Source organism: Sardina pilchardus, chromosome 1 (assembly GCF_963854185.1).
Source record: "Sardina pilchardus chromosome 1, fSarPil1.1, whole genome shotgun sequence".
Lineage (NCBI taxonomy): Eukaryota > Metazoa > Chordata > Actinopteri > Clupeiformes > Clupeidae > Sardina > Sardina pilchardus.
Window position 1 is genome coordinate 49640543 of NC_084994.1, and position 14846 is coordinate 49655388.

Here is a 14846-nt window from a genome sequence, read left to right on the forward strand (position 1 = left end):
TCGTTCACTGTCATGTAGCTCAGCTGGACGGGCGTGGTTAGCTACTGAGGATGTGCGCTGTGATACGCCCACTTATCAGTCACTGTGTTTTGCGCGACGTTTCAATCAGACTCCAAGCACACCTTTTCTCAAAACTTGCAAGCTAAATTTCTTACCGGTCCCTCCTCTATTTGCACAAATGATTTCTTTCAGGTATTCTTCACCATTCCTCAAAACCAGCTATCACTCTGGCTTCGGTGATAGTTATAAATGAAACATAGCCTATTAAAATATGGTCACAAAATTGGCCTAGGCCTACACGTAGGCCTACTTCTAAAATCACACATGACACTGTCGTGCTTGTTTTATTTTATTTGTTGTTATTCAGTCTGACGAGAAAGCCTCCAGAGTGGGGAGGCAAAGAGAACAGACATTCGTAGGAATGTGGTTAAGGCTAGAGCCTTGTCTGTACCTGCAGACATCAGTGATTTTCCACTGAAAGGGATGAAGGAGTTAAGGGGGGTGAGGGGTGAGAAATATTTTTTATGCTGAATTAATACATGTAGTTTAAGCAGTACCTTAAAATGACTTTTCAACCTTAGGCTAAATTTTGTCAACAAATACTTGCCACTTGGCCTCTTGATGAATCTGCTGACATGTTTTTTTATTATTATTATTATTTCACAGGTGATAACAAAGGGAGGTTTTGGAGAATGCTATGAAACGTCATCGACATCTCCAAGATGTCAGCTGACTGGAAATTATTTGGCCCATGGCTTAGGTGTCTTGAGTCGGGTTTGCTATCAGTTTCTCAAGTCATATTGTTCAACTTCCATTCTTACAAATGCCTGCTGCTCACACCAGAGATGCAGAGATACGAGTGCACAGACAGCATGGATTCCAGCAGTAAGATTACGCCGATGATACAGAACTACAGAATTTGGTGGAAGGTACAGGCGGACAAGTCTGATCAAAGCAGATAGGCGCTGTTTGCTTTCACTCAGGTGGGTCCTTTATGCCTTATACGGTCATGGAGAGAGAGGTGGGGGTGTGGTCCATTGTTTTGGCAGGGCTGGTGTAAGGTTTCTGCCTCCTCACTGTCCCTAATCCCACATTTCTCTCTGCTCCCCCCCACTTTAACTAGTCTAGTCAGACTCTGTGTAAGATCTCAAGATGGAATGATTGTGGAAAAAGCAAGACTTGACAAAACAAGGCCAGTTACCTTCAGTGAGGAGATAGTAAAAAAGCTCTGATTTCAGAGATACGGAGCACTAATTTTTAGTTTTGAAATGATTGGTTTTATAACCCAGTGCTGTAATTCAATCCCTAAATTGAGTGTAACTTCCGTGAGTACCTTGGGCTACCTGAGAACAAGCTACGCTGCACAAAAAAAGTGACCAAGCCTGTCTTACCTCTGTTTTACACGCTCTTTATTTGCAACACCAAACACGAGATGTTTGCCTTTGTCATTCGCACACCTGAAGCACTCTTGATTCTACTTGGTGTTTTTCTGTCACCAGAGGGCAAGTTTGGCAATCAGGTGAAACAGTGACGTAAGAGCTAGTCTGTGGAGTCTGTGGGGGAACAGTGATGGCAAGAGAACAGGATTGATCAGTGTTCTGAATTGTTTTCAACACGCCATCGGTTGACACAATTCAAGGATCCTAAATTAATTTCTTAAGCTGCATGAGAAAAGGCTACATGAGAAAAAGTTAGTTAGAGAAGTTTCCTGCCTCTGAGGTAAGAGAAGTCTGAATGACCCATGGGCCATTCTATCACAAGAGTTTGGAAATGTATCTCGCTTGTCCTGGCTTGTCGTATTAAGCAATTCAGTATTTCACTGCTGAAAGTGTTACACTCATTGCAAGCGCACAACCTTTTCAGAGGTGTGGGCATAACATAGCTGGGGGCTGAGAGGACGCGGAGGGTGGGTGGAATTCAGAGCGGTGCAGTCTTGTCCCCTGCACCACATATTTCACCCCTGACTTGTAAACAAGGCTGATTGGTCAGAGAGGACACAGCGCTGGAGGAGAGAAGGCGGATACTGTAGATCATAGTTGTAAAGGTGCAATATGATCCCATTGTCAACTTGGGTGAATTACTCGTCACGGTCCTCTAACTGTCCTTTCAGTGTTAGCGTGTTCATACACAACACTGGCTCAGTAAATAAGAGACACATAGAGGCTCAGACCGAACCATGAACCATCAACACTGCTTCAGGTACATAGGGGAGGGATGCCACTGTGATTGGCTGTTGAGCGAAAATATCAACAACTTTTTGTGAAACCAGAAACAAATTGTGGACTGTGTGTGTCTAACAATTGTGCTGTTGCTGTCTCTCTTTGTGATAACCTCTCTGCCACCTTGAGGTTATACAGGGTCACTGCTGATAGTGCGACAGATTTCTAGAATGATTTTGACTTTCAGTGGAGATCTATTGGAAATGTGCTGTAGACTTTGTGGTTCCTGACACTAGCCCCACAATATTTTGTTCACATTAAACAATGCCAAGGCGGTTGATGAAATTACTGTAATTTTCGCCATGTAAGTTATTGCCAGAATGTACTGTAGATTAGGACTTGTAAGTCAGTCATGGGAAAGGACAGCAGAGGCTGTGTTCTACTAAATGTTGTGAAAGAGTACGGAGGAATGCATTATCGGCCCCGTCTCTCTCTTCCCTCTTCTGTGTAGTTCCTTCCTCTTTCATGCCTTTGTGTTTCCGGAACTGCGTGACTGTCAACATAAATTGACTGACGAGCCACAAGCCGATTGCTTAGTGTGGCTACATGTGTTTTATTGTAAGGAACCAACTCTGCAGTCCTTTGTAATGACCGGTATTTAATTATTTAGTATCATTGTTGTCACATCAACACCTTGGAGATGAAAAGGACTTAAAACTCCCGGTGGTAATCACATTTGTGTGGAGGCACACAAATAAAGCTTGTTGTCAAACCTTTACCACTAGGTGGCAGTGTACTCATAAAGTAGTCCTGTAAGGCTACAACATCTGAACCCTTTGTATTCAGAGTCGGGTTTATTTAGCTGTTTTCATTTGGAGACACAAGGCTGTTTACTGAGTTAGAGAGAGGCCCTAGGGTCATATCAATGCTTAGTGTAAAAACTATACATTTGCTGAATGCATGATTATGCTGGTCCCTCTGTGATCATGAAACAAACAACGCTGTCTCATATTCCACTGCACTGACATTATGTTAATGTTTCTGAAATACACTTTGGGATTTTTTTTACATGGCCCATAAGCATTGTATCCATAAAATAGCCATTTTTATTTGAAAAAGAAATGTATTTACAAACTTTTACAAACATTACAGTGTGGAGAGGGTGAGAGGCAGGGGACTGGAGCCTTGTGTGGTAAAATGGCCCCCTGTCCTCTCCTGCTTCCTCTGGTGGACCTCTGAGTGATACACGCACTAGACTGATGAAAGCATCAAACAAATGATACAGGTTCGTAAGATGAAAGTGCGTACGTGGGGGTAGAAGAATACCCTGATGAACAAACAAAGAGAAGGAGATGTGAGAAAATGCACTGTGTCTGCTATGACACTGTTGAAAGCGTTGAGCAACTGACCCAAGACAAGCACCCCTGTGAAAAGTGTAGGGGTTGGCCTGTGTGTGCAGACGGATGTGATGTGATGAGCTCATGGCTGTGGTTTGGAGATCAGCGTCACACAAAGGAAATGAGCCGCAAAGCAGGATGGGAGAAGAGAAGAGAAGAGAAGAGAAGAGAAGAGAAGAGAAGAGAGCTGCCCACGCTGCACCACAGGGTGTATCAAAAAGGGAGCCGTTGGGAAACAACAAAGACATTTGTTCAAACTAACATCAGCATAAAACGTCCATGCCAAGTGAGGTCTGTGAACATGGTAAAAAAAAACCCAGACATATCATAGCTATCAAGTCATGAAACAATTACATCAATAGGAGAATAAAAACAATTAACCAGTGATTTATATGAGTTTGCAATGAGTTTGTATACAGACCTGGGAAAATGTCTTTCGGCGTTTGTGTATTGTGTGTCGTGTTTGTGTATATGAATGTGCTTGTGCATGCCTACAATGTTACTACTAGTCATACCAGTCCACTGCGTCCATCTAATTCAGGATTTCTCAGACAGAATCCATCCCCAGTGTCTACTTGAACGGTCTGGTTTGGAATGTTGGATGGAGCTACAGGTGCCATGACCAAGGGGCATCTGAATACTTTAAACAGGAAAGCGATACTCTGACAAAACACACACACACACACAAAAACAAGAAAACAACCTACTCAACCTTATTTAAATCATGTAAAGATACCACAGTGCCTCTGCTATACAACTCTACCTATAGTGTAATTGTTGTTTTCTGGTTTGAATAAAATCAAGAAAAACAGTCCGTCGTTTCCATACTGTCCATGAACGGTTCTTAGCCATTGTGTCTTTAGCTATTTCCACAGGCAACAGTGACGTTGGCAACAGTAAAACAGGAAGAGTCCATTAGTGGTGTGTCTTTTCTCAGTTTTAGATCCAGTATGTTGTTGTTTTTGTTTCAGCCTTGCGTGCCAAGGGTGTTCATTGTATTATCCATGTGCAGTATTCAAAATACTTAAATGCTTTTAAGTAGAAGTTGCACTGTTGGCTGAAGTTCATTTCATAGTCCGGCAACTTCATTTCCTTTTTCACGTGGGAAGAAAAATCCAAGAGGGAAGGACAGAAGGGAGTGAAATGGAGGACAAGGTGAAGGGGACGAATGGAATAGAAATGTCAACCGTATTGCTGTAGGAATATTTTAAAAGTCCAGACGGGCGTAGACATGATATATGTAGTGTATGTGATGAGGGGGAGTGTGAGTGTGTGAGTGTGTGTGTGTGTGTGTGTGACGGGAGGGCGTCGTGTCTAGACCTGAGTGGAGTAGGAGCGGAGCAGGGGTGCGCGTGCGCGGGGGTGCGCGGCGCACAGGGGGGCACGGTCCGAGGGCAGGTCTAGACTGCGCTGGAGATGCAGCGCCGCGAGTGCAGAAGGACGTCGGGAGGGGCGGGGCACAGGAAAGGCTGATGGTCATGTGATCTCAGTATAGGGACCCCGTCGAGCCTGTGCAGAGTTGAGCGACAAGAGGGGTGTGGAGGAGAAGGGTTAGTGACAAACTCACTTGACCATGGCCATCTGAAAACTGCACACAATGTCCAGGGAATGTAAACTGCGGGCAGCTACTGTGTTTACTGAGCTACACAAATCTGAGCTACACAAATTGGTGGCCTTTAGAGCCATTTTACAGAGCTGTAATTTTATTTATTTATTCAATTAATATTTATTATTTTAAGTATGTTCAGTCTAATGTACAGTACTGTATATCACTGAGCTTTAGCAATACTGTATCCAAACAGTCACGCTAATAAAGCAACTTAAATTGACATATTAGATATACCATATGTTATATCTTAATATGACCACACTTCATTCACGTCACACTGAAAGAGTGGAGATCGTTGGGAGTGAGCCAACCTGGATAATCTGTTCGCCCCAGGTGACGCTCACCTGTGTGCTGTCTCCCACCCACTCCCCTTCGCTCCTCCTTCCTGCCCCTTACCTGAAGGCCACTTAACTTTTCGAGTGGACTCTCCACGCGGGGCAGGGTGACGGCGGGCATGCTCAGAGTGGCCTGGGGCGGAAGGGGCCGCAGCGGGAGGGGCACCACGGCCGGACGCCGCGTCTGCTGGAAGTTGTTGATCACGCAGGTCACCTTGGAAACGGGGTAGGGAGGTGTGGGAGAGGGGCGGAGAGGGGCGGAGAGGGGGGGGGGGGGGGGGCGATGGTTAGCTGGCTTCAGTTCACTGGGGGAAAGAAAAAGCCAATGCTGACTGAAGTTTTTAAATTGATGACAGTGGTACTATCACAAAAAGAAAACAGGACAGAGAAATCAATATCTATATATAGAGGCTAGCTTTAAAGAGAGACAAAAAAGAGAGAAAAAAGAAAGTGCTAAAGTGGGGCTGGGATAACAGAGAGAGAAAGAGAGAGAGAGAGAACTCTAAAGAAAAAGGGGGAAAGTCAGCTTTTCAGCCGAGTCAGCAGAGACGATGCGACCCAAGAAGCGCTTGTGTGCCCCTAGCTCCGTGAGCTGGTGTTGGTTGGTGCTGGCCTGGCCTGTGTGATCCAGCTCCTTGGGCGGCTCTCTGCAAAAAGCTGCTGCCACAGCAGTCTCTGGGCATCTCCTCTTAAACTGAGCAGCTGTTTGGAACACGCTCACACTGCATACAGACAAGATGAAAGAATCCCTGCTTTGCCTGCCACGGATACTGCTCATTTATGTACCACTACAGCAGTGGAGCATAAGGGAACACTTTTTGAGTGGTCACTCCTGGATTGGCTAAACAACATGTGGCCTGAAACAACAGCATATTTGAACCTCTCCATCTCCCATCTCCCGATGCTATAGCAACATGTGTTGGCAGTGACTCTGAATGTCAGAGCACTGGACCCTTGTTGCTTCTCACCAGGAAGGCGGCGATGGATCCTCCAGTCAGGTACCCGGCCAGCACGTCTGACCAGTGGTTCCGGTATTCCGACACCCGCACCACTCCCACCAGCACGGCCAGAGAGAGGGCCGTCAGACACAGCGTCGGCTTGGTCAGTCGCGTGCCCTTGGTGTGGAACACATTCGTCACGTACATCTGTGTCACACACACACACACACACACACACACACACACACACACACACACACAGAGAGAAGAAAACATCTGCATATAAATACAATCAATAACGGTGAGGAGGATTTTAAGAATGTCGACTACTTATATCTTCGATATCTTTGTGAAACCTGACACCCCCCCCTGTGCTGGGCACCTACCACGGTGTAGACGGCGGAGTACATGCTGAGGGCGGAGTCTTTGGAGGGGAAGGAGCGGCGGGCGTGGGCGATCAGGTAGGGGTTTCCTGTGCAGGCCCTCCTCTCCGTGATGTACTGCACCGGAGACTGGCAGCCCAGCGCCGTGTAGTTGGGCCGGCAGGCCGACAGGAAGTGGGGCGTCTGGTTTCCTGTCACCACCTGGCCAGCGTTGGCGAAGATGGTGGTGGTGAAGAGGCCAAAGGAGTACACACCTGGGAGATACAAGAGTCAGTTCTAAGCATCAGAACTACACCTGTTTAATTCTCTAAAGACACCTGCTTTAATTCAATAACAACACCAGTCAGAACAACATTTTAGTAGTGGCAGGGCAGTGAACTTGACAGGATATTAAGGATATTTTTTGCACAAAAAAGTTGCAATTCATTAAATGAGATTCCACTACATTTATTCAATCAAACTCTACTGATAACTCTGTGGAACAGAAAGCCCATCTGTGTTCAAAAAAGCAATATGAAGGTTGCTGACTTTTTCCATTTCAGCAGAGCGAAGTTAAAATTCAAGTTCAAATTATAAAAGGAATGTTTTATCTAACACTATCTGTTTACAAACCAACCATTCCAATAACAAAACTCCTCTCAAACCCTGTAGGACATGAGAGGAGACCCCTGGGTCTTCCAGCTCTTTGATTAGGAATAGGAGGCTATATAATGTATGAATCAATAAATCTCACCATGTGGATCAATAACAAAACATCTTAAAAGTAGGTAAGTAGCATTCTGTGTGCAGGCAGACTCCTACCCAGGAAGCGAACGATGCGGCGCAGCAGTGGGCTGAAGTAGCAGCAGTCTGCGCTCACGATGGTCCTCTCCTGCGTGGCGGCCGACTTGTTGAAGAAGCGCATCAGCTCCCCAATCAGGATCTGCAGCACAAACCAAACAAACACAAACATCATGGACCCCCTTCAGATCAGCGCTAACAGCTGGCGTGTTGCTAGGGCGTCACACTCAGGAGCAGCTGTACAAAGGCCGCGTAAATACCGACTTCAGTGTCAGCTCGGAGAAAGCACGAGCCGTGCCCTTCCAAATGAGCTCTCCCCTTCATCAGTTAAGCAACGCTGGCACGTTCATAGTGCATCACTCTCTGAGTGATAACAGCATTCTGGACCAGACCTTGTGGACCAAGACAGATGGTTTATGATTGAAGCGGAACTGCCAATTGCCAACAAGCCTTGATCTGGCAAAAAAAATAAACACAATGGTGAATAATTGTAGGCTGGCGTAGTCAGACTTGAATTCTTATCAGAATCTGAGTCTGGTAACACGCCATTTGGATTAGATCATGGGGCGTGTTTTAAACCTACTGTAGACTGGAAGACAACCCAGTTTATCCCACCCACAAAATTTGAGGATGTCAAATGCCTTAATCACTGTTTACTCTTCGTCTTTAGGAGCTATTGTGCTGTCAATAATTTGTCAGAGGCGATAGCGGAATCTAAATATCTTGCTTCTCCAGTGCAGCGATTTTATAGTAAACAAAATCAACTCAAGCGAGCTCAGCTGACATGGATGACTGCTTCACTGTGGCTCATCTGTCCATCATTGTATAAAGCCCGCCCAAACAGTTTGATTGGCCCGAACACATCAACACAGGGCATATTGACCTCTCAATGGAGCAATTCCGAACCGAATTTCAAGCCCTGACATTTTGCAGGCAGGGTATATTCAGGCTGACTTCCAGGCTAGAACTGTTGGAGTGTGCGGACTCTCTGGAGCAGATGAAGTCATTTGCTATATCTGAAAATCCTCTGTCAGAGAGCCAGTCAAATCACATGTTCCACACCATTACACCAAACGGTGATGTATTATCCATGTACATGCTCCCTGGCACTGACGAGAGGCTCGACGCCGTCCCAGCGTAGCAATTGATTAAGCGAACGGTCCAGATAATTACCTGCTGTCACATCACCGTGCACGCTGTTCAAACACGATTCCCCTCTTTGGCACCACGGGAGAGCAGCGCTCCAATGGGCCTGGAGTGTGAGTGTGTGTGTGTGTGTGTATGTGTGTGTATGTGTGTGTACACTGTGTGTGTGTGTGTGTGTGCGTGTGTGTATTGCCACCAGGCCTGCCTGGCGCCACCTCCCATTGATCACAGGGCTGCCAGAGCGCTACTGACAGGCCACCAAATGTGGGTTAGGCGCACATGAAAAATGCATAGTGCAGGAGTTAGCACCTCAGCACTTCAGCGCGGCCAGCCGACTGCAGGCAGTGGTGGCGGCGGCGGCAGCTGGGTGCTAACCCCTTGCGCTACAGCTAATGCAGGCTGACGCTAAAGGTGCCTCGGGGCCCTGAGGAGGATCTGCAGTGATGGCTGAAGCCCCTTGCTTACTGCATCTGAAGCAGGGGACGGGTCCTATACATAGCAGTGAAGGATAACGGCGGGAGGATAGAGCTGAGGGACAGTCACCTACTTCGGGGTTCCACATCATTAGCATTGCCAATGTGTACGTACAGTACAGTACATGCCCTGCCACAGTCCCACCTGGCACTCACAGCAGCCTCGGCACTGATCTGCTGATCACAACACAGGGACGGCACGGGGCCTCTGATGGGGTGACTCACCTCTCCTGACACACAGCTGCAGATGGGAAACACAGCAGCCTGTAGATTCTAATCTGGATCCACAGATGTAACTAGAGGTCTTTTGTCATCTCAAATATGCCATACATGCATGGCAATGGAAGAGATGGGAATTCTGTACACAAAATGTTTACGAATACCTGTAACCATAACCCCATGCCACATCTCCAAAACCATGAACTTATTCTCAACAAATTGCTAAAAACATGAAACTTAATAATAAATAATAAATACTTGAAGAACAGGAAATAAGTTAGGTAATAATAAGGATGTTTATGTTGTGTTATGGCCACGGTCCAGATTGTAAGGGAGCTAATACAGGTGGACAGCAGACAAAGTGTTTTGATGGTAGGGGCTGAGAGAGACAGGCTCATGCTGAAAAGGGCCTCTTCAACCTGTCTGTTGAACATGACAGTGATAGCCACTGCCACTGAACATGCTCTCTGTTTATTGAACGTGTGTTGTGGGTGGTGGTTATTGTCCATGATCGCTGGCATCCTGTTCATGGTCCATGGACTCCAGCTCAATGGCAAAACAGAATGACCACAGAGGTTCACCTACAAACTGCTGTCGGGAAGCTTGTAATTCACAATGAGACAGTGGCATCTGTTGTAGCACTTGTATTGCGGCAGCTACACTCTGTACTGAAGAAGACACTGAATTTGTATTCCAACCTCATCATTGGTATTTGGTGGATCATGTGGGAAACAGACTGGCCCTCTCTGGGGTGGAAGTTACCAAGAAGAAGAGCAAAGTCAATTGCTACTTTAACGTGAAGGAGATGGTCTGCATGGTGAACTCCATCTGTGAAGAGTTTTTGACTGTGTTTGTACCATGCAATCCCTCATGGAGGCATCATCCCACAAATACAGAATGGCCTCCAGAGACATCGGCCTTCTGGTGTCTAGCCATCTCAGATGGTCTGCCAAAAACAGAAAATGGACACACCACCACGTTATCTCACTGAAGTGGGTTTTTTCCCAGTCTGAGTCTCTTCTCTCGTCACCTCAAACACTCCTCAGATTACGATTGATCAACTAGGTGACACGGTCTTCAATCAATATGTAGAGTTGCTCCCTCTGTGTGGTGTCCAGGATCAGTTACAACTGCAGTGTAGGAATGTACGCACATCTATATAATTTCAACAGGTGCTGGATATGGGCACAAACATAGTCAAAGGAGAAACTGTGCGCACACTGTCTTACATGCTCCTGGTTTGACCTGAGTGGTCGAAACGTTGTACTTTGCCATTAAACCAGGATCAGTTACACTCATTAGTGATGGATAACCAGAGCTACAGTATCTGATCAGTGACATGATTCTAACTAACATAAGGAACACAAGGACTCCACCTCAGGTGTTCTACAGTCACGTCCAGGGTTCTCTATCTCTGATGCCACACCTGCAGCGTGACCACCCCCTGGGTTTGCTGTATCTCATACCTGCAGTGTGACCACCCCCTGTGTTTGCTGTATCTCACACCTGCCCTACTGTACATCTATTTTTGAATAAATGCTTTCCTCCTGCAAGTAACTGCAAATATGAACAGTTCAGATGATGATGGCACTTGATTAAGCAAATTGATTAAAGTCAAGACTATTGTAATGACTATAAACACACCAAAAGTTTGGGGAAATTAGCCTAGAAGTGGGTTAGACCAGTTACCCAGTGGCTAACTTGTTGCTAAAAGGGAGCTATAGGCTAACTAGTCTAGCGTGCTTGCTTACTGTGAATTACTGTGAAAGGCCAGATAGCTGAAGAATGACACATGAAAGGTGTGAAATCCTGTATTCATCAGGGAAGGGTCATTGGAAATTTCCCATAAAAGTGTTGTGGGTTCAAATTCACATGCAGTAACGGTTAACCAGAAGCAGAAAATGGCGGTACATGTACTTTCTAAGTCATACGATGGGTTCCAAATTGCATGTGCTGTATGAAGTCTCCCAGCCTCTCAGCTCACCAATCACCTCTTCTGCACTGTGACCTCCCTCCAAGTTTTTCTGCTAAAAGCTTCTTCTGGCGTTGAGGAAGTGTTTAAGCTCTCAGCGAGGATAAAACGGTGGTACAGAGGATAATGTAATGTAATGTAACAGATTAGTGGGACTGGGACTATCTCATTCCAGCAGGCTCGAATCACACCACTAACTCTCCGACCCTCCACTGCATCTCCAGAGCAGATATGGCTGCGATTCAAACTGTTTCTCGGTATAAATAGCGAGGGCATAGCCGGCGGAGTTTGGGTTATGTGGTGGGTACGGCGCCAGTTTAAGTTGAGCTTACTTTCTGGGGAAAGTGCGATTGGTGGCCCAGGCTTTGGTGAGTGCGTGGCTGAGAGTCTCTTGTGGTGTGGAGTGGTGAAACTGCACGCTAAGATGCGTATGAATTATTCACCGGAAACCCTCGACACATGGTGCCCCTCGCGAGTGCCTTTTTAAACGGCTTTTAAATCACACACATCATAACGCTCAGTCGCTGCTCTCGCACTCTCTCTGGGGTCTTACTATGTCTAGAGTGTGTGTGAGTACTTGCTTATACACACCAAAACACACACACATTCACAGTGTGCCCCCCCCAAACACACACACACACACACATTCACAGTGTGCCCCCCCCCCAAACACACACACACACACAAACAACACACACACACACACACACACTACCACCACATAACCATATCACTCCTATCATTGGCTTCCATCGCATGCTGTCTCCCTGCACTTGCTGTTTCACACACTCTGCATTTCCCATATCTCAGTGGAGCCTCACTAATGAACCATAATCTCCAAGAAATCTGTTTATACATTCACACATTCTCTCAGATGTCCTTCCAATTCACACTCTTCTGTAGAGGAACATGAGCTCTCCTGAAATGCATTTGACAGTCTAACCGATTACTGATACCTAATTAATGGAATTAATGGTGTCCCAGCGGATAACTGATACCTGATTCATGGAATTTTGACCACCACCGCCCTGATTCCTAAAACAGGAAACAGCGGGTTTAGCCAGTCTTTCAGAACTGGTCTTTAAGAGCTGCTCTTTGGCACTGAGATGAGATTTAGATTTTCATAAAGATACAGTGAGTTGGAACTGCCGTCAGTCAGTAATGTCCCTCTGTGTGTGTTTTCATTTTGCTCTTTCTGAATCGTCTGTGCAGCTTCACTCTTGGCTAAAGGATGTCTGTACAGTGTGGTGAAGCATCTCCTTCCACCAGCCTGGACACTGAATGTGCACACATACACACACAAGGTCAGACATCTATTGAACCACGGCCTCCACACAGCAACAGCAGGCAGTAGCCTCAGGCCCACACCGTTTTAGAGACTAGCATCAGGTTTGTGAGGACGGATGTTCAGACAAGCAAGGCAAGGAAAATATCCCTTATAATACTCATGCTTGTTGGCAGGCTACACTCTCAAAAAAGGTGCTCTTTAAATCTCTGGATGGTTCCATGGTGAGTCAAAACTCTGTGCTGAACCAGCACATCAGGCGAAAGGTTCTTCACATTAGAAATGGTTCTTCAGAGCCTCAGATAATGGGCTAGGCATATCAGGTTTGTGTGGACTATGCTGATGTTAAGACGAGCAAGGCAAGGAAAATATCCCTTATAATACTTAAGCTACCCCCACACGATTTCTGATGATCAATCAGTGTGCTTAAACTTAGAGAGGACAGACATGCGCTATCAGTCTACTTTGAAAGGCAAAGAGAAATCTAAATCTAAACACCGTTAGATGATTTGTGTAGCTTGGCAGGGGGTATTCTCCAAGAGAACTCATTAGAGAGCTCTTCAAGAAATAAAAGACAGTCACTTTTGATTTGGAAAAGAAATCTGTTTACCGTGGAATTAAAGGAACTTGGAGACTCTCATTTGACACCCACAATTCTCCACTTAGAGCGGCTGCGTGGGACGATAAGAAGAATGACATTTCTTACAGAGGGATCACTGACACTTGTTAGAACTGAACTGTGCAAATGACTAACTGATGGAATAGCTCTTTCATGACAGGAGAGTAGCGGAGAGACAGATGTAGGAGGTGAAATAGGGTCATTTAAAAGATAAGAGAGAGAGGGGGAGAGAGAGAGAGAGAGCTAGAGAGAGGGAGAGGGTGACAGTGTCTTACCACAAGGGGCTACAAGGAGCTACTTTAAATTCAGAAGTACGCAGAACTAGAGGCAGCATCTTCAAATCATAAAGCACAAACACAAAGCACAACATGGCTTTCAGGCGTTCTGCTGTGCACTTCTGACTCAAGCAGTCAGGTGAACAGTGTCAGTGTCAACGCTGAAAAGAGAGGCAATGAAACACATCTATATTGAACTTTTAGAGAAGACTGTGAAGATGACATGACAGTCCTATGAATGTTATATTCATGTATTCAATGTGGTCATGGCAGAAACATGGAATAAAGACGGATTTGAATTGATTCTCCTTTGAAATGCGATATGAAAAACACAGTGAATGTGTACAAAAGGGGTGACATTTTCTCTGAAGACTACAGTATATTTAACACAAAATCTTTGAACATGAAATAATGTAATAATGTCGTGTTAAAATAATGTAATTGAATTGATGGCATATCTAGGAAACTATTTCATGTATGTTGTTGCCTTTGGCAGTATTCGAAATGTGTTCATAAAAAATTTAAATTATTTCTTTGCGTGTGTGTTCACACAGAGACATTGGTTACTGAAAGAAACTGGTAAAATATTAATGAAACATTGAGAAACTAAGACATAGTGTATCACTAAAAATAAACCAAAACAGAACTGAAGAAAGCCAATTTTATGGCTAGATGGAGAGGCACAATAACCAGCCACAGAGAAAAGACTCAACCAACAACAATGCAAGTCCTGCACGAGCATTACTCCCCCCATGGTTTTGCAGTGGGGGACATTCATGTCAGTTGCATAGCCTTGTGTGCATTCCTTGAGGCATTTTGGCAGTACACCTGCACGCATGCATGCGCGCGCATACACACACACACACATACGCGCACACACACTTGTACACACATACACACACACACACACACACACAAAACACACACACACACACACACACACACACTTGTGCACACAGACATACACACAAAACACACACACACACACACACTTGTGCACACAGACATACACACACACACACAGAGTGGAGTGGACTGAGAAGGCAGCACAGCTGGCTCTGTGGAGGCCCTTGTGGGTATGTGGGTGTCTGCGCGGCTGGCTGCTGTGCGTGCGTGCGGGCTACTGCTCCCTGGTGGGGGCCCCGGGGCCCAGGGGACAGCTGGCCGGCGCTGGCCGGCGTGACATTGACACGGCACCGTGACGATCAGGCCCAGAGCCGCCCTGCTTCACCTCCAGGCCCTGTGCTGCCTCTTGT

At 45.9% G+C, this 14846-nt stretch overlaps 1 protein-coding gene across 1 annotated transcript in view; it reads right to left on the reverse strand.

The window, feature by feature from the left end:
- Positions 1–3052: 3052 nt before the first annotated feature.
- The window catches only part of plppr2b (phospholipid phosphatase related 2b), a 38737-nt gene continuing 26943 nt past the window's right edge, over positions 3053–14846 (reverse strand). The window contains exons 5-9 of the mRNA XM_062548065.1: positions 7623–7743; positions 6825–7075; positions 6469–6645; positions 5562–5714; positions 3053–5065 (exon numbers count right to left, since the gene is read on the reverse strand). Coding sequence (XP_062404049.1) covers positions 5033–5065; positions 5562–5714; positions 6469–6645; positions 6825–7075; positions 7623–7743 — 735 coding nt within the window. The 3' untranslated portion in view covers positions 3053–5032. The remainder of the gene's footprint in view (positions 5066–5561; positions 5715–6468; positions 6646–6824; positions 7076–7622; positions 7744–14846) is intronic.